Source organism: Echiichthys vipera (assembly GCF_963691815.1).
Source record: "Echiichthys vipera genome assembly, chromosome: 15".
In the NCBI taxonomy this organism is placed as follows: domain Eukaryota; kingdom Metazoa; phylum Chordata; class Actinopteri; order Perciformes; family Trachinidae; genus Echiichthys; species Echiichthys vipera.
In genome coordinates, this window is record NC_139840.1 from 17832232 (window position 1) to 17858045 (window position 25814).

The window sequence follows — 25814 nt, forward strand, 5'->3', positions numbered from 1 at the left end:
TGCAGTGGATCAATGATGAATGGAGGACCTCTCTCTCTCTCTCTCTCTCTCTCTCTCTCTCTCTCTCTCTCTCTCTCTCTCTCTCTCTCTCTCTCTCTCTCTCTCACACACACACACACACACATTCTGTATCAAGCCATTATTGTAATAAATAATGACATACAATGTAACTATAACCATGCATTTTCTGTTTGTCTTGCAGAGATGATAGCTTAAGGCACTGTCTTAAAAGAGGCAAAGATTACAAAGATGTTATAACCATCACTGGTCTCCCCTACGTTGTAAAAACACTGGTCTAGATGTGTCTGTGTACAAATACAATCTTGACAAACATGCATCACTCAAAGTATAGAGTATTATTTTGAGGTTCTTGTACTTAAGTTGGCCTACTAGTATTTATTTATCTCCCACCACATCTCATAGGGTCCACATTTCATATAGTCATAGCCAAATAAAGACGATATTTTTCATTCAAATTGCCAACAGTCTACAATAGTAGAGTTAAAACTGACTCTGTTTGTTAATATAGTTTCAACTGACTCCCACTGGACCAGCTGTATCATTAGATATGCTGTTTATGGGGTCATTTACATAAAGAGGACATTTGCTTTTGCCACAACACTTAGCTGATAATACTTTGGTACTTTTGATTAAGTAAGGCTTTGAATGCAGGACCTTTATTTATAATGGAGATTCTTACTTATGCAAATGATCTGAATATTTGTTCTGGCTCTTGATTCTGGATAGGGGTTTAAACATTTAGACTAAAGTGAATATTTAATACCTTGTCTGTATAGTTAATTTCCAGTTTTCCATATGTTGGAAAAAAACCTTCATTTTCTGTGTATTTCCCCCTTTTGTCCCTGGCTTTGTTAATACTTGAGAAGTGTGTTATATGCATGATGTTTTATGGTAGAATCCTATTTTTTAACAACGTTGTAACCATGGAATTAGCTATAAGCTTTAGGCAAGGCAGGTTTATTTGTATAGCACCTATCAACAACAAATGCTTTACATAAAAAAATTAACACATTGGAAAGAAACACACATCAAATGACATTTAGATAAAATAATTACAACAAATAAAAGCAAGCAAAAAAAAAAAAAAATTTAAATTAAAATTAAAACAAGAATATCAAAGGAATCGAAATTACAGCGGAGATAAAATTGTTTAAATAATGTATGCACAGCCCTGTACATATGCTTCCACTATTTCATAATTCAATTCAATTTTATTTATAGTGCCAAATCATAACACTCTCAGGACACTTTACAGACTAGGAACAGACCACACTCTATGACTTATTTATTTTCATAGATCCAACATAACCGCCTAGATTATATGTGCAATATAAATATGATGATAATTTATAGGCTATAAAGGCACATTATAATAAAGTTTATTATAATTATTATCATTACTATTTTTATTATTATTATTATTATTATTATTATTATTGTTATTATTATTATATGTGCAATTTAAATATAACGATCATTTATAGGCTATAAAGGCTTACTATTGTTGTTATTATAATTATATGTGAAATATTATGATAATGTATAGGCTATAAAGGCACATTATAATAAAGTTTATTATAAATAGTATTATTACTATTGTTGTTATTATAATTATACGTGAAATATAAATATAATGATAATTTAAAGGCATTAAAGGCACATTATTATAAAGTTTATTATAAATATCATTATTACTATTGTTGTTATTATAATTATACGTGAAATATAAATATAATGATAATTTATAGGCATTAAAGGCACATTATTATAAAGTTTATTATAAATATCATTATTACTATTGTTGCTATTATAATTATACGTGAAATATAAATATAATGATAATTTATAGGCATTAAAGGCACATTATTATAAAGTTTTGAAGGTTTTGAAAAGGGACTGTGCGCTTACGTCACTTCCGGGTTTAATCGGACAGTAGTAAAAAAAAAAAAAAAATCTGGTTGCCATGAAATTCAGCTAGCTAGCCACCGACAACTGTCAGTCCACTTGAGTAGAAACCATCCATGTCAAGACACAAGGAGGATCTTCGAAGTCTTGTGCCACTTCTCTTTGTATATATCCGGGCACAGCAACCTACTGTGAATCGGTAAGTAGTTAGCTTTGAGGCTAGCGAGCTTACCGCCGCCGCTAGCTGGTTGCCCTGCTAACGATAAGGGATGATATTTCCACTGTTCGCTGGCATTAACCTGTGCTGTGGGTAGTGTCTAATAACAGCAGTACCGTGTCGCTCATCCGACTTTTTACTTGTGCGTATTGCTGTGTGAACATACTGCTCCCGTTGTGTGCCCACATAACCGGCTAACGTTAGAGGTTAATACCGTTGTTAACCGTGTAGTTAACCATTAGCATATCAGTCGCTGCCCGTGTCTGTGTTGAGGGGGGTGTTTGTAATTAGTCACCAATGTCCATTATCACATTAAGGACATAACTTCAATCCCGCGGTGAGATTTTAGCAACCTCACTTTATGGATAAATGCATATAACTTCTGTTTAAATTGACGCTAGTTGGTGACAGGAGCTGCAACAATGATGACAATGACGACTGACGCCGTAACCCCCTATAAGATTAAATCCTCTTTATCGTCATTTTAATTTTGCATTTGGCTCAGGACGCTAAAAACACAGTACAACAAAAAGAACTGTTCCTATAAATCTATATATACATATGTAAATAAGGCTTGATAAATACATTTAATTTTAAGTTGGAAAGAGTACAACGTATGAAAGAATAGACAGTATGAGAGTGTATGTGCAAATATAAATGTTCAAATATAAAGTTCAGTCTGGCATTGGATATTATTAATTTTGTCAGCCAGTTGGGTGGGGGAAAGTCTTAATAGCTGGATGTTCTGCTGTTTGTGGACCTGTACTCCCTTCCTGGGGGGCAGAAGGGTGAACAGTGTGTGGTTAGGGTGCGTCGGCTCTGGTGCCTTTGGACAGGTGACGGCTGTAGGTGATGTTTATGATGGTCGGGAGAGGGGGGGGGGGGGGGGGGGTCTTCCCTTCTGAAACATTACTGTTTTCATACCAGATTCTGCCTACTTGTCTTATCTTTGAATCAACCTCATATCTTCCCCACCACTGTTCTTATTGTAGTTTAATTTGGTTTAAACTGCTAGAGATAAAGAATCATGATATCTTGGTCTTGTTATTATAATCTCACACTTTATATCAGCACATAATTACTACAGAAAGAGGATAACTAAGTGGTATACATTTTTTGTACTGTACATTGTCATGTTATCAGGATGTTGAGCCACTTTAATGTGTCCATTACTTTTTTTTTATCAAGATCCTGCTGGCACAGTGACTAGACCAGAAAACCTTGGCACAGTTGTGTGCCAGTTCAATTGAAAAACCCAGGGATTTCTGAATCCAGGTAGGTTCATAACAGGGTGTCTGTCTGTGCAGAGTTTCCCTCAGGAAATTGGTTAGTGGATGTTAATCTCTACTTTTGTAGCAAACATAACATTTGATAGATCAATTAATCACCTGCTGGGCTGATTATGCATCACATCATCTTGTAATCAATGTAGTTACTTGGTGGAGCTTTAAATATTCCCCTGATAAATTAAATATTCTGCCTTTTCTGTGTGATGTAGTGTCACTGCACATTTCCCTGAAGTTTGATACGCTAAGATAATATATTTCATTAAAATGTAACATTTTCTTCTAATGACAGCTCTTTAATTCAGGTGAGGCGATGTAGCCCCACTATAAAACATTGAGGGAAACCCATCTGTGAAGCGGAGGTCAAAGGCTTTGCTTATTTAATTTTTCTGCCACCTAATTACTCTGTTTATCATGTTTATTTTTCTACCAGAAGATGAACGGTCTGTCCATACGAGAGCTATGCTGTCTGTTCTGCTGCCCCCCTTGCCCCAGCCGCATTGCAGCCAAGCTGGCTTTCCTCCCTCCAGAGCCCACCTATGCCCTTCTGCCTGACCCAGATCCAGGTTCTGGGGCTGGAACTGCTCCTGGGTCTAGTTCCAGTGCTGCTCAGCCTTCCCTCGGAGCTCCAGGACTGCGTTCCCGGCTGGGCACTGGTAGTGGAAGTGACAGAGGGGGGTTAGCCGGCGCTGGAGCTGGTGGTGGTGCAGGAGCAGGAGGAGGAGGAGGAGGAGGAGGAGGAGGTGGTGGTGGTGGTGGTGGTGGTGGAGGAGCAGCAGCAGCAGGGGCAGCAGGGGCAGCAGGAACAGCAGGAACAGGAGCAGGCAGCGGTTGGAGTGAGGGCAGGTGGAAGCTTCATCTAACAGAAAGAGCGGAGTTCCAGTATTCACAGAGAGAGCTGGATGTCACAGATGTATTCCTGACCAGATCAAGTCGAGGAAACAGGGTGGGGTGCATGTACATTCGCTGCGCCCCCAATGCCAGGTGAGACACACACTAGACTCTGAACACCTTGAGACTGAAAACACACTGATCACAAACCTATACATCTGTGTTTTGTGTTTGCTCTTAATAGGACAGTGTGCCATGTCTTTTGTTAGAACCAAATAAAGATATATTTTTCTTAGTCATATACTTATATCCCAAGTTTTTCCATCAAGATCCCAGTTCACGTTTAACCACAGCCAGCTGCCTAATTTCCGTCTTCTTTCTTCTTCCTTCTTTGTCTCTCAGGTTTACAGTGTTGTTTTCCCATGGCAACGCAGTAGATCTGGGCCAGATGAGCAGCTTCTACATCGGCTTAGGCACACGCATCAACTGCAACATCTTTTCCTATGATTACTCAGGCTACGGTGTTAGCACTGGCAAGCCCTCGGAAAAGAACCTATACGCTGACATCGATGCCGCCTGGCACGCCCTTCGCTCCCGGTAAGAAGGCACAAACTGTCCCTTCCCCTCTGCACAGGATCCATAATGAAAAGCCAAAATGCCCCAAATGCCAGTTAAAGTGTCTTTGGTAGACATATCAGTAAGGGCCACTCGCATCACTGGCCAGTGAAAATAACATTTGGCTGGATAAGTTATATACAAACTAGCACTAGCACTGTGCTCTGCATGAAGCCTCAACATCTAAAATTCAGAAAACTATTTCTCTTGTTCATCTTCTGCCAGCATGGTTAATGAGCCTAATGGCAGCAGAAACTTAACATTCCCAGGTGGCAACACAGAGGAACTTTGAAGCAATCAAAAATTAGGGGCCAACAAATATTTGTGTTGTAACAAAGTCTGAATTTACTTGCACAGTCCCTGTCTCTGAGCTTAACAGTATTAAAACAAGTTGGATAATATGCCACGTCGGTGTTGAACATGGTTGGAACTAATTTTTACATTTTATGATCTTATGATGTTCTCTTTCAAACGTCAGTTTTCAACATGTAACACAGATGTAGTTGTTCCTGTTTGTTGGTCTGAAAGACTTACTGCATACTGCACTTCATCTGCATCTGCAAATGTACACACTCTCTGCACATCAGTGGTTTTGCACTTCTCATACTTGCTGGGTTAAAAGTACTCTTTATTTTGATATTCTTTACCGACATCGCTGTCTGTCTATCTGTGCGTGCGTGCGCGTGTGTGCGTGTGTGTGTGCGTGTTATCTCAGGTATGGCATCAGCCCTGAGAACATCATCTTGTACGGACAGAGCATCGGCACGGTTCCCACAGTAGACTTGGCTTCACGGTTTGAGTGTGCTGCTGTGGTCCTCCACTCTCCTCTCACTTCTGGCATGAGAGTGGCTTTCCCTGACACCAAGAAAACATACTGCTTTGATGCCTTCCCTAAGTAAGTGTTTTAATGTATGCTGTATTTTCTGTGTTCTCAATGTTTTAAGCATACTATATTTTAAACATTTTAAAGTGACATTTCTCTCAAAAGCTTCTTAGAATTAAATAACCATCCCATTGTAAACTGTAAAGGCGTCTGGTAAAAGAACAGGGCAGTGGCTGTGTTAACTTGAATTTAGTTATTTACAGCAGAGGTTCTCAAAGTGTGAGGCAGGCCTCCCCAGGGGGCTCCAAACTGTTTCAGGAAAGGCACAGGGAATGGAAGTGAAAAAATATTACATTAGTTCTTACATGGGTTATTGAAAGCAGATTAAATAAAATAGCCCATATGTATGATTTAGTTAAAGAGATAGTTTAGAGACGCATTTTGGGTAATTGCACTGTTTTTCTCACTTTCCCAGAGTCAGAAACAAATGCCTTTTTATGTATTTGGTGCAGTCAAACAGCAATGTTCGGCTATATGGGCTCAATTCTTAAAGGGATACATTAGTCATTTTACTCCAGGTCTGTGTCATGGTAATGTGGTGATTGTGTTCAGATAAACGGTGTTTGGTCCCCGGCGGATTTGGACACATTGCCGATGCTCCGTTCCTTACGGACTTCTGCTATTAAGACAGGCCAAACATTGATCATCTAAACACAATACCCACATTGCCATGACACAGACCTGGAGCAAAATGACTATAGTATCCCTTTTAAGTGTCCATGGTTGGGGCTTTGTACAATGTAGTGCAACATGGAAACAGTGTGACCTATGGCGGCTGAATGCACTTATTGTAAGTCACTCTGGACAAACGGTGTGAGAAATGAGTGCGGTTGGGCAATATGACCTTATATTGTGAGGCGATAGAAACCCCTTTGAGGCCACGCTGAAGTATACCTATTATTAGACCACTCTGGGCAATGTTGCATATCATTGAGCAGGCCTGCTTCATGGCAATAATGGGTTTACAAGATTTTATTGTTTATTTTTTATTTGGATCCCCACTGGTTGTTACCTTGGCAACAACTACTCTTTCTGGGTTTTTTTGCTGCATATGTGATGAGGTACCTTGACTCGTCATGTATTAGATGAGATATAACTTCCCCATGTGGTTATTTTTTTTATCTAGAAATGGTTTCTCAACAAGATTTCTGAAAAATGTCCTATATCAGTATATATCTATATCAATAAACAAAGGGGACAGCATCCCCTGTTTTTTGTCCAATAACAAACTGTAAACATTTTTTGGCCCCCTTTTAAGACAAAAGACAGACTCAGGTATAATATCCCTTTTAAGTGTTGATTGAAATGCACATTGTCATTATTTGTCAATGTTGGTCAATACTAAAGAAATGACTCTGTCCCCTGTTTTCTTAAAGTGCCTTGTTCCTGCATTAATAGCTTCCATCCATTTTCTTCTAGCATAGAGAAAGTGTCAAAGATCCCATCTCCAGTGCTCATCATCCACGGTACAGAGGACGAGGTGATCGACTTCTCTCATGGCCTCGCCCTCTTTGAGCGCTGCCCCAAGGCCGTGGAGCCCCTCTGGGTGGAGGGAGCCGGTCACAACGACATTGAGCTTTACAGTCAGTACCTGGAGAGGCTACGGCGCTTCATCAACCAGGACCTGGCTGCACAGCATGCCTGAAAAACAAACAAAAAGCCTCTTTGCGTTTGACTGTGTGTATGCGCGTGTGTGTGTGTGTGGGTGAGTGAGAGACTGATTGAGAATGTCAGCATGTGTGCAAAGTATGTGTGAGCAATTGATTTAAAAACGATGTGTGATTTTTGTTACATCTGTGTGTCTTTGAAGCAGCACACCTTTACGTTAATTTTTCATCATGACATACGTCAAATAATTTCCTATTTGAAAGGTGATACCGGTTTTTAATATATATCAGCAGCCATATCCATCTGCAGAGTTTGTTGAAACGCTAAAAACAAGAACCGAGATTGAACAACAACAAATCTAGTTTGTTTTTTTTTAAGGGGGGGGGGGCGAATTTATGAATTGCACTTTTGAAATATGTCACTAACATGAATTAAGAACAACAACGTACTTTGTCAAGAAAGGCACACAGATGTAATTTCCGGCGTGTTAGTGAATGTGTAAGTCATGTATGTAAATGTTGAGTGAATATTCATATCTCCATGGACATGTGTGCGTGTTTGTATGTACAGTATGTGTGAGCCAGTGCTGAAAGAAATGAAGGACATCCTGATGACTTGGACAGCTGCAAGTGGAGGAGGCTTATTGAGACTTAGAAATATTAATGTTATTATTTTTTTTTTTTTTGAGTGTGTATGTATGAAGAATACCTCCACAGCTTGACCAGGTAATCTTTCTCCAGTGGAAAAACACTGGCCAGGCATGTGCCCTGCCAGGGCATTTCCCAAGTTGTCCAGCGAACACTAACCTACTTTAACTGTGTGGTTTGGGGGTCCATCGCCTTCCCTTTTGTGGTCGGTTAGAGTAGATACATTAGGACTTTGGGATACTGTCATAACTTGTATGGCTGTCGGGTGTCTCATAGTTTCCCCTTCCTCATTTTTCACTCTGAAAAGATCATAGAATGGCCAGCTCCCACTTTATTTCCTGGCTTTGCTGTAGCTTTAGCATTTCATCTGTCCACAGAATTGCAGCAGAAATTTACAGGGAATTATTTAGATTTCCCTGTATTGCCTTTTCCCCATCCAGTCTACATTTTCGTGATGAAGAATGATGATGTGGTTGAAATGGAAACAGGTGTTTGAGAGCCACATGAAGAATATCTCTTTCTGTGCACTTTTTTTTTGTTGCCATTTATAGAACAGCTATGGAAATGCAGGTTAGTCATTTTAATGTCACATAAGATCAGGTGGCGCGATACAGAAGGCTGTAGCCCTTCAGTATTGTCTGAAGGTATTGTGTGACTTTTAAAGGTTGGGCGGACTGCACTGACTTGGTAGCAGAATTAAGTCAAACTTAAAGGAATAGTTTGATATTTCCTTGCTTATTTGCTTTCTCGCTGAGAGTTATGAGGAGGTTTTTACCACTCTAGCAGAGATGCCATCAAGTGTCTGCGCCCAGACAACAACTAGTCTGGCACCCATGGAGCCACAGTGTGTAATTTTTCCACACTTCAGGTTTTGTATGGCTTACATACAAAAGATAACAAGATACAGCATTTTCATTTGTGAACTTAAAAGGGGCTCACAGGTGCTAACTATCCCTCTGTTTCTAGTCTTCAGGCTAAGCTAACCTGATGCAGCTTCATATTTAGGGTACAGACACCAGAGTGTTATTGTTCTTCTCATCTAACCCTTGGCAAGTAACCAAATAAGCGTATTTCCTAAATGCAAATTCTACCGTTGAGTCTGAAGTGCAGGTCTGAGTAATTTTTAGTCACTTCTTGGAGATTGATGTTCTGGCTGGATTTTTAGGCTCCAAATGGTATACGGAGACAAAGTAGCTGCTGAGTTTCACAAACTAATGAGGATTATGTCCGTTGTACTCAGAATAACGTTTTGCTCCATCAGAATCTCTTTTGTGTAATGCTGATTAACTTGTAGTCTTACATCACAGGTTGTTTTCCAAGTCTTGCTCCAGTTACACTGGTTACCAGGGTCAGTCAGCCACCTGTTCATGTGCACATTTGTTTCATTTTTGTCTTGATGTGAGTAACCCAAATGTGTTTGTTGTAGTGTGGGGCCATGGATTGTTTGTTTCAGAACCATGCGTGCAGATTGATGATTAACAGTATGATTCAGATCAGGTGACAGGGCAGGACATCATACCTAACAGCTCTGTTTAACCTCCCTGGCCCTAAATGTACAGGAGCTCTCTTATGGGTGGCAGCACGCTTCATGTCTGGCACAAGCCATATTTGAGCCTCTCACTGTTGGTGTGGTGCAGGTTCCACCACACACACCTTTGCACATCCACACACACACACACACACACACACACACACACACACACACGCACGCACGCACGCACGCACATACACACATACACACACACACACACACACACACACACAATATTTACACATTTATATATATATCAGATCAAGCATGAAAAAAGCAGGTCTTAAGTTCAGCACTATTGTACAAAGCATCCAAAGTGTAATAAGGGTATAAAATGTAAGTTTGTGTGTCTTCATTATTATTGACTGTCTACTATGGGCCAGCATAAAGGATACTAACTTCACATTTGAATAACTAGTAATAGGCCCTGTGTGTAGACCTGGAAAAAGTATGAGAATTTAAGGTTTTATGGTCGCAGGCTAGCACCACATTTCAGATTTACACAAACTGTCTGCTGCATAGGAAAGCCATCAGTTTCAGTGATAGTAGCTGCGTTTTAAGGGAACATGTACTGAACTAGCACTGATCTGATTACTCCATTGTGGGAGTACAAGTGGCTTGTAGTGAACACCACTCGCTTCCTGTCATCATTTCGAACAGGGAATCTTTCCATGCTCATCCTGTACTGTGTGTCTCCGATATTTAAATAATGGAAAGCTGTTACCATCTTGGACCAGGGATCTGAGCCCATCGGAAGTATTAGAGAATGATCGCCTCTTCCTCTAGTAGTAGGCGTCAGTTTTTTCTCCTGGACAGGTCATGTTTTCAGGTAAACCACTGGATCCACCTTTCATTCATGGGGTTCAAGAAACGGAGCGGAGACATGCCGTTTTTGATGCACCACTAATGGTTGACTTATATTGTATCCTCCTGGCCCTGAATGTGTATTGATGGGGTGTGGGGGGAGGGGAGGGGGGGTTTGAACAGTGAAAACTGTATGCATGTCTATTGTGTTTTTCAGAGAAAGTGACGGGGTGGGATGTTATCTCTATTATGTATTCTATGTGAGGGTAAAGCTGAACTCATGGCATTGGAACATTGAAGCGCTTTTTAAAAATAACGGGACGTTTTATTTGAATTTTTTTATTGCTGATACTAACTGATGTATTGTTATGAGTTTTGTGCTAGAGTTTGAGCGGGGCAGTGGTAGGTGGTTGGGTGGGGGGAGGGGTAGACAATATTAGTGGGCTGTTTATATGGTTACTGTACTTACCTATTCTATTCTTTGTATTATGATTTGTAATTTTATGTTGCTTTTTTTGAACTGAGAATATGATGTAATGACATTAATTCATGGGACTGAATCTTGACCTTTTTATGGACAACAAAATAATAAAAAAAAGATCACTTATGTACAAAAATGTGACACTGGCCCTATTGTTTTTTTATATCAGTCTGTATTTTTGTACAGTGCATACGTTAATGAAGATATGGTAGACAGTGATGCAAAATGCAATATTTAGGTATACATAATGATTTACCATTTGAATGACATGACTCTGTACACCAGTGACATTGGGTTTTGGTTAACAATGTATGTATAAATATAAAATCAAACAAAGTCCCTTCTGACTAGCATGGATGCAGGGTTAGTGCAGTTGTTAAAATCCTGGATAAGTATTTGAATTTTAAAATTGTGTTTTCCAGGCCTGTAAAGGTTTTGGAGAATAGTTTCATAAGAGTTAAATATGTTTTGATGATTTAAACATGACCTGTGTAGACATACAATCCCTTATGTATCAATACAGATTTTTTGACATCAGACATGAAACATACTTTTCATGTACAGACCATTTCAATGACATCAACAGACCGTTAACAAGGACCCAGGCTGCTAAAAATGTCTTTACATAATCCACAGAATGTGTGCTCATTAAAACCGTTTGGCAGGATTGATATGACAAAAGGTGAAAGTGAAATCCTGCCTTGGTGACGTTTAATGGGAGTGACTGCCCTCTGCTGGCTGATCATTGCCGTTAACAGTCTTAATGTCACTAGATTCCAGCAGTTTACTTCCACAGTGTGGACCCTCATTTCACGACATACAAATCATTTCAAACCATACAACAATTAAGTTCTTGTTTCGCAGTGTTTGTGTCACTGTTGCAGGTTGTGTCGATCCAAGAAAATGATGGCCCAAGCTCAGCTGTTCACTGGCCAGGAAATAAACATGGCTACAGCAGGCTCTCTCCATATGGCTCAGTGCAGGAGATTTGATCCGTCAGCAGAGAATGAGTGTGCTCTTCACCAGGAATAGTGTCCTGGTGATTTCCTGCCAACGCACTCAGTCATCCCTACAGTTCACCACGTGTGGCCTGGTTCAGACATCCCAAAAGCATCCTATTGCTGACGTGCATCCTCTGCAGACATGCTGCCAACGCAACTTGTTTCTGCACGATATTGTAAACTGAACTGAAAGATGTACAGTGTGTCAAATGAGCAGTCTCCCTGCTAAGGTGCTTTTGGGAGTCTGTCTAGATGGAAATCAATGTACAGCAGGATCTTAAAAGGGGGGCGCACTGCATGAGTTCCTTGAAGGATTTGTTTGTTGCAGTCACTTGCCATTGACTACATTTGTTGGTACCTGCAAAAGAAGAGGAAGCAGCATGGTGGAAGAAGCGCTTATCCTGTTATAAATACAAGTAGCCCTATCATGTAAAAATACATACAAGTTTAGTATATAAGTAAAAGTAGTATCATCAGCAAAATATACTAAAGGTATTAAAAGGAAAAGTACTCAAAATGAAAATTATTTTAGTTTAGCTGTAGCTTGAATTGTATCTACTTTACATGCTGCAGGTTAGTTTAATCTCTGGGAATTACATCACATTTAACGTGTTAATCTCAATCTGTCAAGTAACTACGGATCTAAAAATGTAGTGGAGTAAAAAGTACAATACTTCCCGCTGAAAAGTAGTAGAAATAAGTAGCAGGAAATGGAAATGATTAGAATCCACTGAGATGAGTTGATGTACTTCCAGACGCAGAGAAAGGAGCTCATTATTTAAGTAATTACACACTGCATTCATTATTGATGGATTTTGTCTTTAAGAGATTTAAGTGGAGTTGGTCTTCCACACTGTTTTGCTTCAAGCATCAAATCTCAACATGTACAGTTTTAAACGCCTACTTCCTAGTGGGTGTGACTCTGATCACTTATCTTTTGTCCACGTTTCTGTCATGAACCTGCAGAGCAACTCTGTCTAATCTGATCTGATCTGTTTGAGCCATCTCACTTTTTTTCCCACCACGCGTGTCTACTCACTCTCTGTGGTGTAAAGTCAGCTCAGTCATCTGCTCCTCCAGTGCTATGATCCTCAGCCCGATGTACCCAGATGCCAACAGGAGCAACACCATCCTACAAACACACAGCAATGATGTGGATGTCTTGGATTTTTTAATGTACTCACTTTGTGCAGAATGAACCACGGGCTGAGCACATGGTCTGAGATGGATACATACTGTAAAGCCCCAACAATAAGATATCAGTAAATTGTATCTGTATGGAGCCCGAGTGATAACATTTCTATAACCACATGTTGAGGATTAGATAGTTTTCTTTCCCTGAGAGCTTCCAGCCAATCCAGAAAGTCAACATACCAAACTGTGCCTCTGTTCATACATATAACTGCACGACATGTGGGCAGTTTGTGGGATCTGCAAAGAATTCTACACAACGCAGGAAAACTGTTTCTTAGGGCCTTTTAAAGTCCCAGCTCAATGAATGAATGTCGCTCATCTTCCAACCTTTCTCCATTAACAGGTTTTACACATGCAATACCGGTTTAATGTACACTTGCATACCAAGTAGGGATGGATATTTATACGATTTTATTGATACTAATGCTAGTATCGATTCTGTTTATCGGCTCTATTCTTTATTGATTCCTGGCCTAGACAGGTTTTCAGCATCAACGCAACCTTTCTATTTTCTCTGCCTCTGAACACAATGTAAATGAATTGAGAGGATATTTGTGCAACTTTCATTTTTATTTCTTTTTTTTTCAGGTTTTTCAAAGAAAAAATCTGCTCAGCCTGCCTGTGTGGAGCTAACGTTATCATGACGCCACGCTTGGCGCCACGTTTCTTCCTCTCCGTCATGTCTCCTTCTTGTTGCAAGTTTCAAGATGTGTAGACGCATGAGTTTACACATCTAGACAGTTTGCAGTTTGCAATGAACTGTCCAGTTTGTAACAGGTTCTCAACTTGAACCGGTCCTCTATTCCCATGCTTAGTACCAAGCAGCAGAGAGATGGACAGTGGTGGAAGAAGATTCTTTACTTCAGTAAAAAAGTTTTACCGAAGTAAAAAGTACAGGAAAGTGATCAGCTAAATATACTAAGACTCATCAAGCAGAAAGCACAGTGTTATATTGTAATAAAGTGAAAATTGTACTTAACTGTTAGAAATAACAAATACTCACAGCATCATGTAGATGTAGAAGACAACGCTGAGATTCCTAATTTCTCTGAGGAGGAAGAGCGGTGCGACTCTCTCAGTGATCCCCCAAAACCATGATACAGCTGGTTGAAAGAAAAATCAGTCAATAATGACACTTTCCTTTATGCCTTATGGGTAAATCACTTAGATCCTACAGTATGTGCATGTCTATTTGTGAGCTCTTACACACGCCTCTGTCTTCTTCCTCTGAGCTGTTTTGCCGAGTAGAACTGGGTCTGGTAGGAGCTGGAAATGCACAAACACACACTGTTGCATTCACAACTGTCAAGAACATTTTCAATATTAAATTGAAATATATAATTTAACAACATAATTGAAGATAAACATTATCCCGCTTGTACAAAAAGCCAGGCAACACAACATTAAGCATTGATGATTACTCCATACACACTTCTCTCTGTCTCTTTCATTTTTTTTCTCACCTTCACTGGACATCAGAGGAAAGCCACTGTCAAGATAAATACTGTTCTGTCTGCTCAGCTCATGATCCACACTGTCCTCCAAACTGGAATAACTGGAAGCCTGCAGACAGGGACAGAGGTTATGAAGGTTAAAGTCTCTTGTCATTGTGCGTCATGCAGTCACATTCATTCAATAATGACCCTGAACTCCTGAAATTCCTGGTCTGGTTGAGTTAGATGAGCAGCGAACTCACCAGGTCATGATCAGCTTCATTCTCTGCAGAGGACAGATGAGGGCTGCTGTTGACGCTCTCACCCTGTGTCAGACAAACACACAAGAGTTTAAACTGAAAAAGAAAAAGAAAAAGGAAACCTGTACGAGCATACCGATAAGTGGAGCACCTACCTGTGCCTGGGAACAGACAGTATGGAGGAGTTTATAACACATCTCCCGGTTCCTCAAAGACACAAATGTGTACTACAAAAAGAAAAAAGAGGCAGGAGAAAGGGTTAATAATGGAGCAAGCCAACCATGTGTAGGTTCAGTGTTAAGGAAGTTAATATGAAGTCTTGGCTTGACAACATTTGAATTACAATTTCTCTTAGCGACAGTGCGGTGCAGTTCAGAGAGACAAATATGAGTACATAATAACAGCAGAGCAGGACGGCTCGCGGAGCCAGAGGACAAACAAAGAATAATGTATTTTGTTTTTCCGCACTTAATTGCGTCTCCAGTGACTCCAAACAGAGCAACCAGAGCATTTCCAATTTGACATTTAACACCTGAGATAGAGTGTGAACGATCTCCATCCAATACTTGTTAGGGCTAAAGCGTAAGGCAAGGAGAAGGCAAGGCAGCACTTTTGCATTCGTCACGGAAGTGGCTGACCTCAGGGTAAAGGCAAGATAATGTGGCTTTTGAAATATGAGCCCCCTTTGAACTGAATTGGGCAGTAAAAAGAACACAGAGAAGTTGAATTAACCAGTTTAAGTATGAAATTCCATGTATTTTCTGATAGTGAGAGACCTTATTTAATTTCTCTTCTTTTTATTTCAGTTACAAGCTTTCCTTTATTGACTGGTAAATGCTAAAACTTCAGGACACATTTGATTCCCATTTAATAAAACTACTGCTGTGACTACCACTACATTTAATGTTTAATTTAAGAGCGACAAAGCATCACAAATCACAGCATTTATAGTCTCAACTAGTTTGCACTACCCATCCCTAAATGATCATTTGTACAAACAAATGGTAAACAAAACATAGGAAACAACAAAAAATAACATTTATTAATGATAAGAGAAAGGCGTCTATTTAAAGGAGGTTTTACAATTATAATTCTCCACATTTTTTAAATATTATTTTTGGAAAATCATAGTTGTTATTTGATATATATATATAATATTTTTCATACTTGTATATATCTTTTTGATTTTAAGATTTTATTACTGTTTTATTGATTTGTTTTGTGCATAGCACTTAAAGCCTAATTTTATGCTATGAAGGTGCTGTAAATAAAGTTTGTCATTATTATTATCATTATTATAATAGATGTGTGATGTGTTACTGAGCCAGAAACCCTGAGATGTTTTATCATGTCAATTAACACATCTGGAGCCTGCTTATGTGGCCTTTTAAATGTAATAATAGCAGATACCTATCCAAAATTTGCAACTATACTGTCCATCTGTAATACAAATATGCAGTCGTGTCAAAATGTATATTTAATGGATACAAATAACAATGCATGGATTAAAAAGTGAACCTTAAAATTGGAAGATATAAAGTGTGTATTCTGACCTTCTCTCCATCAGTAGTTTGAATAGACAACATGGATAAAGCTGAGTTATGTTTCTTCACCGTTGTGACGCTGGGTGCAGGAATCACCACCTGCAGTGTGTGGATGAAATACTTTAACTCTTCTTACCTTCGCAGCCCTAAAGAGGACGTTTTTTACAATGTGACCTGAATCATGGACGGCCAAAGCAAAGAACCATCTTGTAATGCTATTCCCCGCGGCCCTTAAATCATTTCCCTCTGTGAAGTCCATGGTATTAGCATGAAATTCCCAAATGCTGAAGATGAAAGTGAATTCCAAGGATAGATAATGTTAATGTTAACTGCTGCTTTTACAACTTCTGGAACATGTAATCTGAAAGGTCTGCTCTGCTGAAGGGAGTCACAAAATCAAACACATATATAGGTTTAATATAAAGAAAACCCAAGTAGTGCCACATTTCAGTGTTAAACGATTCCACCCGTGTGAATAATTCTCCGCCTTAATACGTGCGTTAGTGCGTTACCTTGGTGTCTTTGAGCAGCACTGACGAGTAGAAACACACATAGTTCTCAGAAATAAAGAGTTTTCCATGATACAGCACCTCCTTCTGCAAGGCACAGGTGCACGCTACACACACACACACACACACACACACACACACACACACACACACACACACACACACACACACACACACACACACACACACACACACACACACACACACACACACACACACACACACACACACACACACACACACACACACACACACACACACACACACACACACACACACCATTTGAAGTTGTGAGGAAGATGTTTCTCTAATAACAAAGCCCCCGGCAGTGTCACCTTGACAACATGCCTGCAGAATCGTGTGCTAAAGGGTTTTAGCTCCTCGTTCACTTAGCACCACTTGGCAAACAAAGTATGGGGCGGCACTTAATCAGACATCGGGGACACAGTGAAAAAGCAAGGTCACAATGCGATGTCATTTCCATAATCAATATCAAGGAATAATAAGTAACAGACTCTCAACTCACTGTGCGTCAGCTTCTCCCCTTCAGGAACCTCTGGGAACAGTTTGTGGAAGGTTTTGTTGTGCTTCATGAAGCTCTAGGTAAAAAAACATGATGTTAAGAAAGATACTCAGGTGTGAGTCCAGTGATGCATCTGGTCTATAGCTCGCTACTAACTGTGTTTATCTCACCTCAGATCTTGGCACCCAGTCATGTCTCCTAAGCGACAGATAGTGTATGTGTGTGCGGGTGTGTGAATGTGAATGTGACAGTGGAGAGTCTGGGTGTGTATGTGCGTGAGTGTGTATGCATTTGTATATCTCTGTGTGAACATTTGTGGGGGTGGGAGGTTTGGGTATTCATGGTGTTTCTTTGTTGTTTTGTTTGGTTTTGTTTTTATTCTCTGAGGCACTTTGTGCTACTCAAACATCTGAAGAGTGTTAATAAATAAAGTTGATTTGATTTGATATGGTCTGTGTACAGATGGTTTCTAAGGGAAGCGTATCTATGTTCCCAGGGTCTTACTGTATGTTCCCCAGCTCAATATGTTTTTATTATGACACATTATGGTGTTTATAGCCTGCTCATGTTTTTACTCTTTGAACCCTCAAATTTGTGGGCAAGACAGTTTTCTTAACTTCAGACATTTCTATCTCAACAGTGAACAGATTTTACAACTCAAACTGCATTTTAAACTTTCATCTGCATTTGTTGCTCATTTAGAACATAATGGAAGGAAACTGGGAGGTTTTTCAGAGCTTTTTATCTGGAAACAGCTTCCAGTTGTGGCCAAAAACTATGCTATGAGAGTGTAAAGTTGTGGGTTGGACAGCTCGACAACACATTGATTGCACATTGTCATTTGATGCATTGCTAATATATTGCTAATCCTGTGCTGCGAAGAAACGTGTTGCAGGGAACCAGAAGTAGAAGGACGATGTGAAGCAGACTTACATTATTGTGGATGAGCCCACCTGATTGCTCAGTGTTCTCTGCTATTGTCTGCTCTCTGAGGACACAGACAGGACAAATGCACCATGTTTACATGAATGGCATAACACATCAGGATTTTGTCTAGGTGAAAATTTGATCTTTTGTGGTTAATGCCAGTGTGATGTTGGAGACAGAGTGTACCTGAGGGAAGTGTTAGACTTGAGGCTGTTGTTTAGCTCCTGGATCTCCAGCCGGGCATCGTCCAGACTCTGGCTCTGTCTGGATTTTTTACTGCTAGACCTGCCGCTGCCTCTTCTTACGCCAAGTCCAACCCCATCCAGAGAGCTGTCCCAAGAGAGCAGGAAATAAATGTAAAACTGATGATCCAGCTTTTTATATGATGAACACAGGTGTGACAAATATAGAACAGAATAAAGCAAAGACACAAGATATAAAAATAGATTTCCCTCCAACAGGACCATGAGTAAATGTTCAGAGTGGATGAAAACATCTCCTGCGCGCTGACAGTAAACATTTCATTATCTGCATGTTCACTGTTTGCATCGGCTGAAGTCTGATCACTCACAGAGATTAATGCGGTTCATTCACAGACACAAAGCATTTCTTGCATAATATTCATCAGGTGTCATCGACACTGTTATCTGAGAAGTAAGAGAAGAACATTCAGTCCTTGTTTGTGTGTGAGTCAAATCTAATATCTAACTCCATACGTAGTTCCTAAATGTGAAAGCAAAAGATAAACTCGTTCCAAACTCCTTTAGTGAATATTAGCTGTATTGATATTCTCCCTTTTGCTTTGGCTAACTGTGGCTCATTAAGATCTGTGGTTAGTCGGCAGTCTCTGGGCAACAGCAGGGATCTCTGGAGAGGGTTTTCACTTTTGTAAAGCAGCAGCTACAAACACTGGAGACGAGAACACTAAGAACACTTAGGGTGACGTCGGCCTCTTCACGCTGTCGGTCAACTGTAAAAGATGATATATAAATAAACTATCACACAATAACTGACAGCTCAGCCTTTTTTTAAATTATGCACCAAAACTATGGAATTACTTACGCAAGACTCAAGGCTATGCACGCTCTGTAAACACTTTTGAATGACATTTGAATACTTGATTATTCAACATCGCCTGAAACTATCACTCTTGCTTTGTTTTATTCTTATCTTTTACATGTTTTAATGTTCTTATGCATTCCTTTGTTTTATCTTTATCGTTCGCATATTCCATTGTTATACGCATACCTCTACCTTCTTGCTGTTTGTTTTCTCTGCTTCTTATTCATTTGATTGCTTGGTTTTATCGAGCAGTACTTGCACTATTTTTTCACGTAATTCTAAAGCACTTTGAGTTTCACCACATGTATGAAAAATATTACAGTATATAAATACATTTTATCATCACTATTTAATAAAACAATTGCCTTCATCAAAAATAAAAGACCATTTTAACATATACCCTGAAGGCTGTGAAAGGGACAAAAGAGAGAGAATATTAGAATCAAAAGAGTCAAATATTTATACTCACACAGAGCTGTCCAGTGATAATTTCCTGCATTTCACACTCATGGCAGTCATGGTGGAAAATAAATACTTCCAACTCAAACACATGCACGCTCACTCACACACACACACAGAGACACACACACACAGACACACACACACACGCACGCACACACACACAAAACACACACACACACACACACACTCACACTCACACTTTCATTCATGCAGTGAAAAAATAGAATTAATGTCTTTTGCTGCTCTCTCAAGTTTCCATTTCACTGAAACACATTTGTGTGATTCTTTGGCTTTGTTTCCTGTAAGGTAACACCAAAGCAGTGAGAGGCAGATAAGAAACAAAATATGACGTCAGCCTACTTTTAGGACTGGCGTCTTATTGTGAAGTCAGCCAATCAGCTGTGAAGGGTGGGGATTTATCACTCAAACTAAACCAATCAGTGATGGCAAGTAGAGAGGCCGCACGTTCTTCACAGGTCCTGCTCCTCATGGCAACAGTCGCTATGGGTGGTTCTACCATGGCCTGACCTTTTAACAGTCACACAGATACACACGCCCGTAAGCACATGCACAGTTTGACACAGGTATGCAGACGCAGTTGTCATCAGAGTCACACTATAGTCACCTGTCATGTAACCTGTCAAGCCTGCACAGATAGAGATCAGAGGATGACTGCTGACCTACAGCACAGATACATGACATAACAGTTTAAATTTAATTTAACTGTAAAAATGTAAAGTTCCACTAATCCACAAATGTTACATTTAAAATGTATTCCCATTCCTTAAAGACATGACTCTTTATTTTTACATTTGTGTCTCATGTAATTTTACAGTAATGTATTTCAAAAGATCATCACACCAAACAGAGATTCAACATCAGAAGTGCAGCAAATATTCAAGCACACCCAGTCGCATTTGGCTGCAGGACTTCCAATACTGTGAACAATAATCTCTCATTCAGTGCCTCCATATCTCACAGTTCTGAGGAGGAAAAAGATTGCGTGAGCTGTGTGATTTGAACAAAGTGGGAAAGTGAGTAACATTTTGTACAAGTTCGGTTTTGTACTGAACTTGGACTTTATCAGGATGTAAGAAAGCATTGTATTATTTCAATTTTACATATTTATTGAAGACAATGAACGTCTCAAGATTGAACTTGTTTTTGTTGTTTGAAAATGTATGTGCAGCACTAGGGTTCTGGCTTGAATGCATGGCGTCTCAGAACTCGTACAATTATATAAACACATGATTCATTCAATCACTCACTCGCTCATATATTCACTTTTTTGTAATCTTTTGTTTTTATATCCTTTGCATTTCTTTTTTTCTAATTCACAATTTGACTGTAATTGTAATTAATAATATTTTATTATATGCACACTATTCTTTCTGCGCAGCTTTACCGTATATGACAGTAGGAAAAGCACAGGCCTAAATAATACAATCCAGAGCGGCTCAGTGGGACAGAGCCATCGTTAATGTTTTTAGTAACACGTCAAGTCAAAATGTTTGCTGCAAAAACACCAAATCTCATTAATTTGCTCTTTGAGTTCAGTTAAATTAAATAAAAAACTAAATTTTATAGTATATACAGGAACTTTTGTGCAATCAGTGTATGAGCAGGTATGCGTTGAGTAGTTCTCTACTGTACAGTAAAAAAACACCACCAGGTCAGAGGTTATTTTCACTTTGAAGTACATGGAAGGCACTCAAACCACAGGTAATCATATGATGCATGGTGTCATTCCAGATGTTGTCTCTCTTCACTCCCTCTTCTTACCCGCTCCTCCACCTTTGCCTCTATATGCAGCTCAAAGCACTGAGCTGACCATTGTCTCTGTATTGTTCTTTCGAAATGAAGGATTTAGTAACCACTGAGCAGTCAGTTTTCCCAACTAATGCTATGCTTTACATTTTGAATGTTGGTATTTTCCACATTAACAGAAAGTTATATCGCAAGAATGATTTACATTTACAATCTCTGTGAAGAAATGCACCGTCTTTTTAGGTTCTACTTGTGTAATATAAAAAGGCAATAATGTGAAACCATTCAGAAAAAGTACTATATGGCCTGGAAGACATTTTTATAATAATGTTTGATAATCTATATATAATAGTCCTGCAACATTATTGTCAGTTCTTTAGTGTTAGCTTTTGTATTGAATTGTATAGATGCATTTAAATTCACATAATGTACATACTGTGTATGATAAACATTATCTACCGTGATCAGTAAGTGTATGCAGTTTAACTACACATTGACCTTCATGAACTGTCTTTGTGTGAGGCATGAATCATCACCAAGTGAGACTGAAAACTTAACAGCTACCTGCATCACAACTAAAAAGCTTCCTGATAGGTGTAAAGTTACCGGGCCTGTCTCAACACGTCTCTACAAGTATACTAAAGGTTAGGGCCATGAATGCATTTAATTAACCATTGACGGATTGTCCTGTGATAGACAGAACAATACATTCCCCACATCTGCTTCTTTTTATATTTTCCTTGTATTACTTGGAAACACTGAAAACAAGAGTGGTTGGCTTTCTGAGAAATTTCCAGTAAGGACAGTAGCAGGTAAAAAGGTCGGCCAGTCACGCTCTCTTCATATCATCAGACAGATCATCAGAAACAATGAGAGTACATCAGATCACGCCATATAACCTCAGTGAATAGGACAAGGTTTTTTCTCTCTATAATTCACAAATGGTGCCCTCCCACCAAGTGTTTTATTTGATGCTACTGAGCAAGAGTGCAGATTTCCTTTAGCAGCGATCTAAGATTTCTACCCCATAAAAATTTGACTGTCAAACACTTAATTTCCTGCATTGGGATGGATTTTTGTGCACCAATTAAGGTGGGAATGTCTATTTTTCTGTATGGGTAAACAGCCTTGCGGCATTTATTCCATCAAAAATACAAGGAAACTGCTTTTGAGGCTGCATACCTCCCCCAACTCTACTGGAGACTCTGTTATGTTGATGAGTTATATTTCAAAATAAAGGTCCTTTGCTACTTTCATGTTTTTAATTGGGGGGAACAAATGCACACGCTCCTCTGGTCTGCATGTCGATGTGTCCTTGGACAAGACACTCAACCCCAAATTGCTCCTTGTGCTACGCACGGGTGTGTGAAAGTGGCTCGAATGATTAGATTAAATGATGGGAAGGTAGCCTCTGCCATCACTAGGAATATATGTGTGAATGGATGGATGTGACAAGTTGTGTAAAACGAGTCATAAGTCAGAAGACTAGAAAGGTAATATATATGTACAAGTTCATATAGTACCATCATCTCCCTCTGGATCAGCACTCATGACTGTACATGAACTTTACACAAGCACAGGAATTACAGCTGATTACATCTCCTCAAGCATGGGTGTGTGCCCAGCTGTAATGAAAACACACAATGATGCAAGGAGCAACATTCCCCATCATCTCATAATCATTAGCATGATGTAAGTTGTCTCAAGGATGTAACAGATTCAAAGAAAGGCTAGATAACTTTGAATAATAGTTTCCTGATTCCTGCACTGTTTGTGTGACAAGAGTGTTCAGATTGCAAAATCTGACCAAAAAATTGTATGTGTACCAAAGCTCTTAAGACTAACACTATATACTGTACATACTGTATACTATATATGCATGTACTGTACATACTGTTCCATAAATAGTCAGTAAAATTTTACAAGACATTTGTTATGAATATATGAGACATTTTAGTAATTCATGGGGATAGAACTGATGCATAACAGGAATGGCCCAGATTTTACTGACAAACTTGGATTTTTCTGAAAGGTCAAATGTATCTTACTTTGCACGTGGCACATCAGCCATTCAATGTAATAATTCACATAGAAAGTCATACAGTACCAGCAGTTGTTAACATGGGTATCATTCCCATCTCTAGCATCCATCCTATATGACATTGATGTGGCATCATCCTGCCTCTGTAACAGCAGACTATGCAACTTTTATTTCAGGCTGCACACCAGTGGAAATGTATTTTTTAAGTTTCATCAAATTTTAAAACATTTTCTCTGTTTGACTTTGTGTGCAGTGTATTTTGTGAAAGCTGGGTGTGCATTTCAGTTTAGAACGACTTTGGTCCCATCTAGTGGACGAGGAGTGAATAACAAAAAACTCAAAGAAAAAAACCCACAGGAATCAAGCAACTCATTGTGCTGTATACCCAATCATCCTGCTTTTAATACAAAGTCAAGATACAATATCTACATCCATGGTTTGAAAGGAAAAAACAGGTACATAAGTGAGGGGGGTGGCGTCATCAGAGCTGGCCCTCAACACATTTCATATTATGTTTCATGTGTGTGCCTTTTATATTTCTCTTGACACAATATTCATTAGAAATTGAAGGAATAACATATTTCATATATGTCACACACTGTCAAAACTTCTGGACCACACATATATTTTATATCAGAATAATTTCAGATATAAACAATAACTTTTGAGGGTGTGTGTGTGTGTGTGTGTGTGTGTGTAGCTGGGCTTCTTAACCCATTCTCTGTCAAAAATACACTTGCTACCATTTGCTTTCCAGCAAACTAAATACCGACAGCTTGTCTGAGGTTTTCACCAACAAGTCTGCTCTATATATCTAATTTCTCTGATGTCCCTTAAACCTATCACGGTGGGGCGGGCCATACCTCTGTTGCTGTGATTACACCACTGCTGTTGCTATGGAGGTCGAGTGGGGGAGGGCATCAAAAGGGCATCACTGTAAACTTAAACTAGGTCTGCCTCTAATGCACATCTCTAGCTAACTAGTCGGACATCAGTAATCAGTATCAAATAGCACCCTACACAGAGGGCATACTTTATAATAATAAAGCAAATAAAAAAGCACCAAAACTGACCATTAAAAATTAAAAAACAAACAGTGACAATATCATACTTTAACATTGGCTTGCCAAAAAAAAACAAGTAAACAACATCGTATTGGTTATAGTTGCTAGATATCTCAAATAAATAGTATAGAAACAAACTTAAAAAGTAACAAAATAGAATAATAAATATCTTAAAAAAATCATATTAAATAAATATGACAAAGTGAACAATAACAATAAGGCTTTTTTTCGCGACAATAAGAACTACATCACATCCAATCCCACGTTATATCTTGTGCTCAGACGTATGTAACTGTACTGTATAGGACTCCAATGATAGACTGTATGTACAAAATCTGTGAAATCACCCGAAATGTCTGTTACACTGGAACATCGCTGTGCTCTTCAATCACCACGTGGGACCAATTATGATTATATGTCAAATGAAGAAAAGATATATATCAATATCACGGACTTGTGCAGTTGTACTGGAGTAGGCAGAGGGGAAAACATCATTTGGTTAAGGTTGGGATGTTCTGTACAGTGTGTTTTATAGTAACAGAGATCATTTGAATGGAGTTGGGACAGTCAGGTGAGGGGAGAGGACTGTTGAAAGTGAGCAATTCACCATTTTTTCTAAATGTATTTCTCTCATTATCTTTCAGTAGCCTAAAGTAGCAAAAACACCAGAATGATTTAACTGCAAAGTCGTGCAATTCAAGTAGGTAAGCTTCAGAGGAGGAATATAATTAGGAAAGAACTTTCATCCTCAGTTTAAAGATACTGTATGACATAAAAAGTTTAGCACACAACACATGAACATTAAGCAGCATGTTTAAACACAAGAAATATGTCAGCATAAGGCAAAGACGTACAGTAAAAAAACACAAAAATGATGTCTCAATTCTTGCATTAGCATTTCTTTCAATAAGCCACTGCTGAACTGACACAATGGGGTTGACTTCAAGAGGAGATGAGCCAGAGGATGAACGAGGACTTCAGCAAAAAGCAAGCAAGCTTTGTTTAACGAAGAATGCGCCGGACTATAAATCTCAGCCCAGTTGAGGATATGACGGGCACTAAACCACTGTTCTGAGGCCAGCTGTTACTCTGTGGGGATTGGGGAGCGTGAACTGATTCTTGGCCAGCGTGTTAAGAGAGGTCTCTATTCTTACTTTAGGTTATGCTGGATAAAAGAGCGGGCCGTCACCTGTCGTAG

General features: G+C 39.2%; 2 protein-coding genes across 3 annotated transcripts; one reads left to right on the forward strand and one right to left on the reverse strand.

The window, feature by feature from the left end:
- Positions 1-1985: 1985 nt before the first annotated feature.
- On the forward strand, positions 1986-7699 carry LOC310957216 (alpha/beta hydrolase domain-containing protein 17A-like). Of its 2 annotated transcripts, none has more exons than XM_083927688.1 (6): positions 1986-2125; positions 3332-3418; positions 3863-4413; positions 4663-4857; positions 5591-5770; positions 7178-7699. In XM_083927688.1, exons 3-6 carry the CDS (start codon positions 3866-3868, stop codon positions 7401-7403), a joined length of 1149 nt encoding a protein of 382 aa, XP_083783814.1. In that variant the 5' UTR covers positions 1986-2125; positions 3332-3418; positions 3863-3865; the 3' UTR covers positions 7404-7699. The 2 variants fall into 2 exon arrangements, with proteins under 2 accessions (XP_083783814.1, XP_083783815.1); XM_083927689.1 differs by having other exon boundaries at positions 3866-4413.
- Positions 7700-11432: 3733 nt separating this feature from the next.
- LOC310957895 (GRAM domain-containing protein 2B-like) lies at positions 11433-19801 on the reverse strand (the record flags this gene model as incomplete). The annotated part of the gene is made up of 13 exons (XM_083928633.1): positions 11433-12188; positions 12870-12962; positions 14028-14127; positions 14231-14290; positions 14488-14587; positions 14721-14783; positions 14873-14944; positions 16271-16360; positions 16774-16877; positions 17297-17369; positions 18227-18281; positions 18407-18550; positions 19752-19801. The coding sequence occupies 13 exons, from the start codon at positions 19799-19801 to the stop codon at positions 12173-12175; spliced, it is 1020 nt and encodes a 339-aa protein (XP_083784759.1). The 3' UTR covers positions 11433-12172.
- Positions 19802-25814: the final 6013 nt, after the last annotated feature.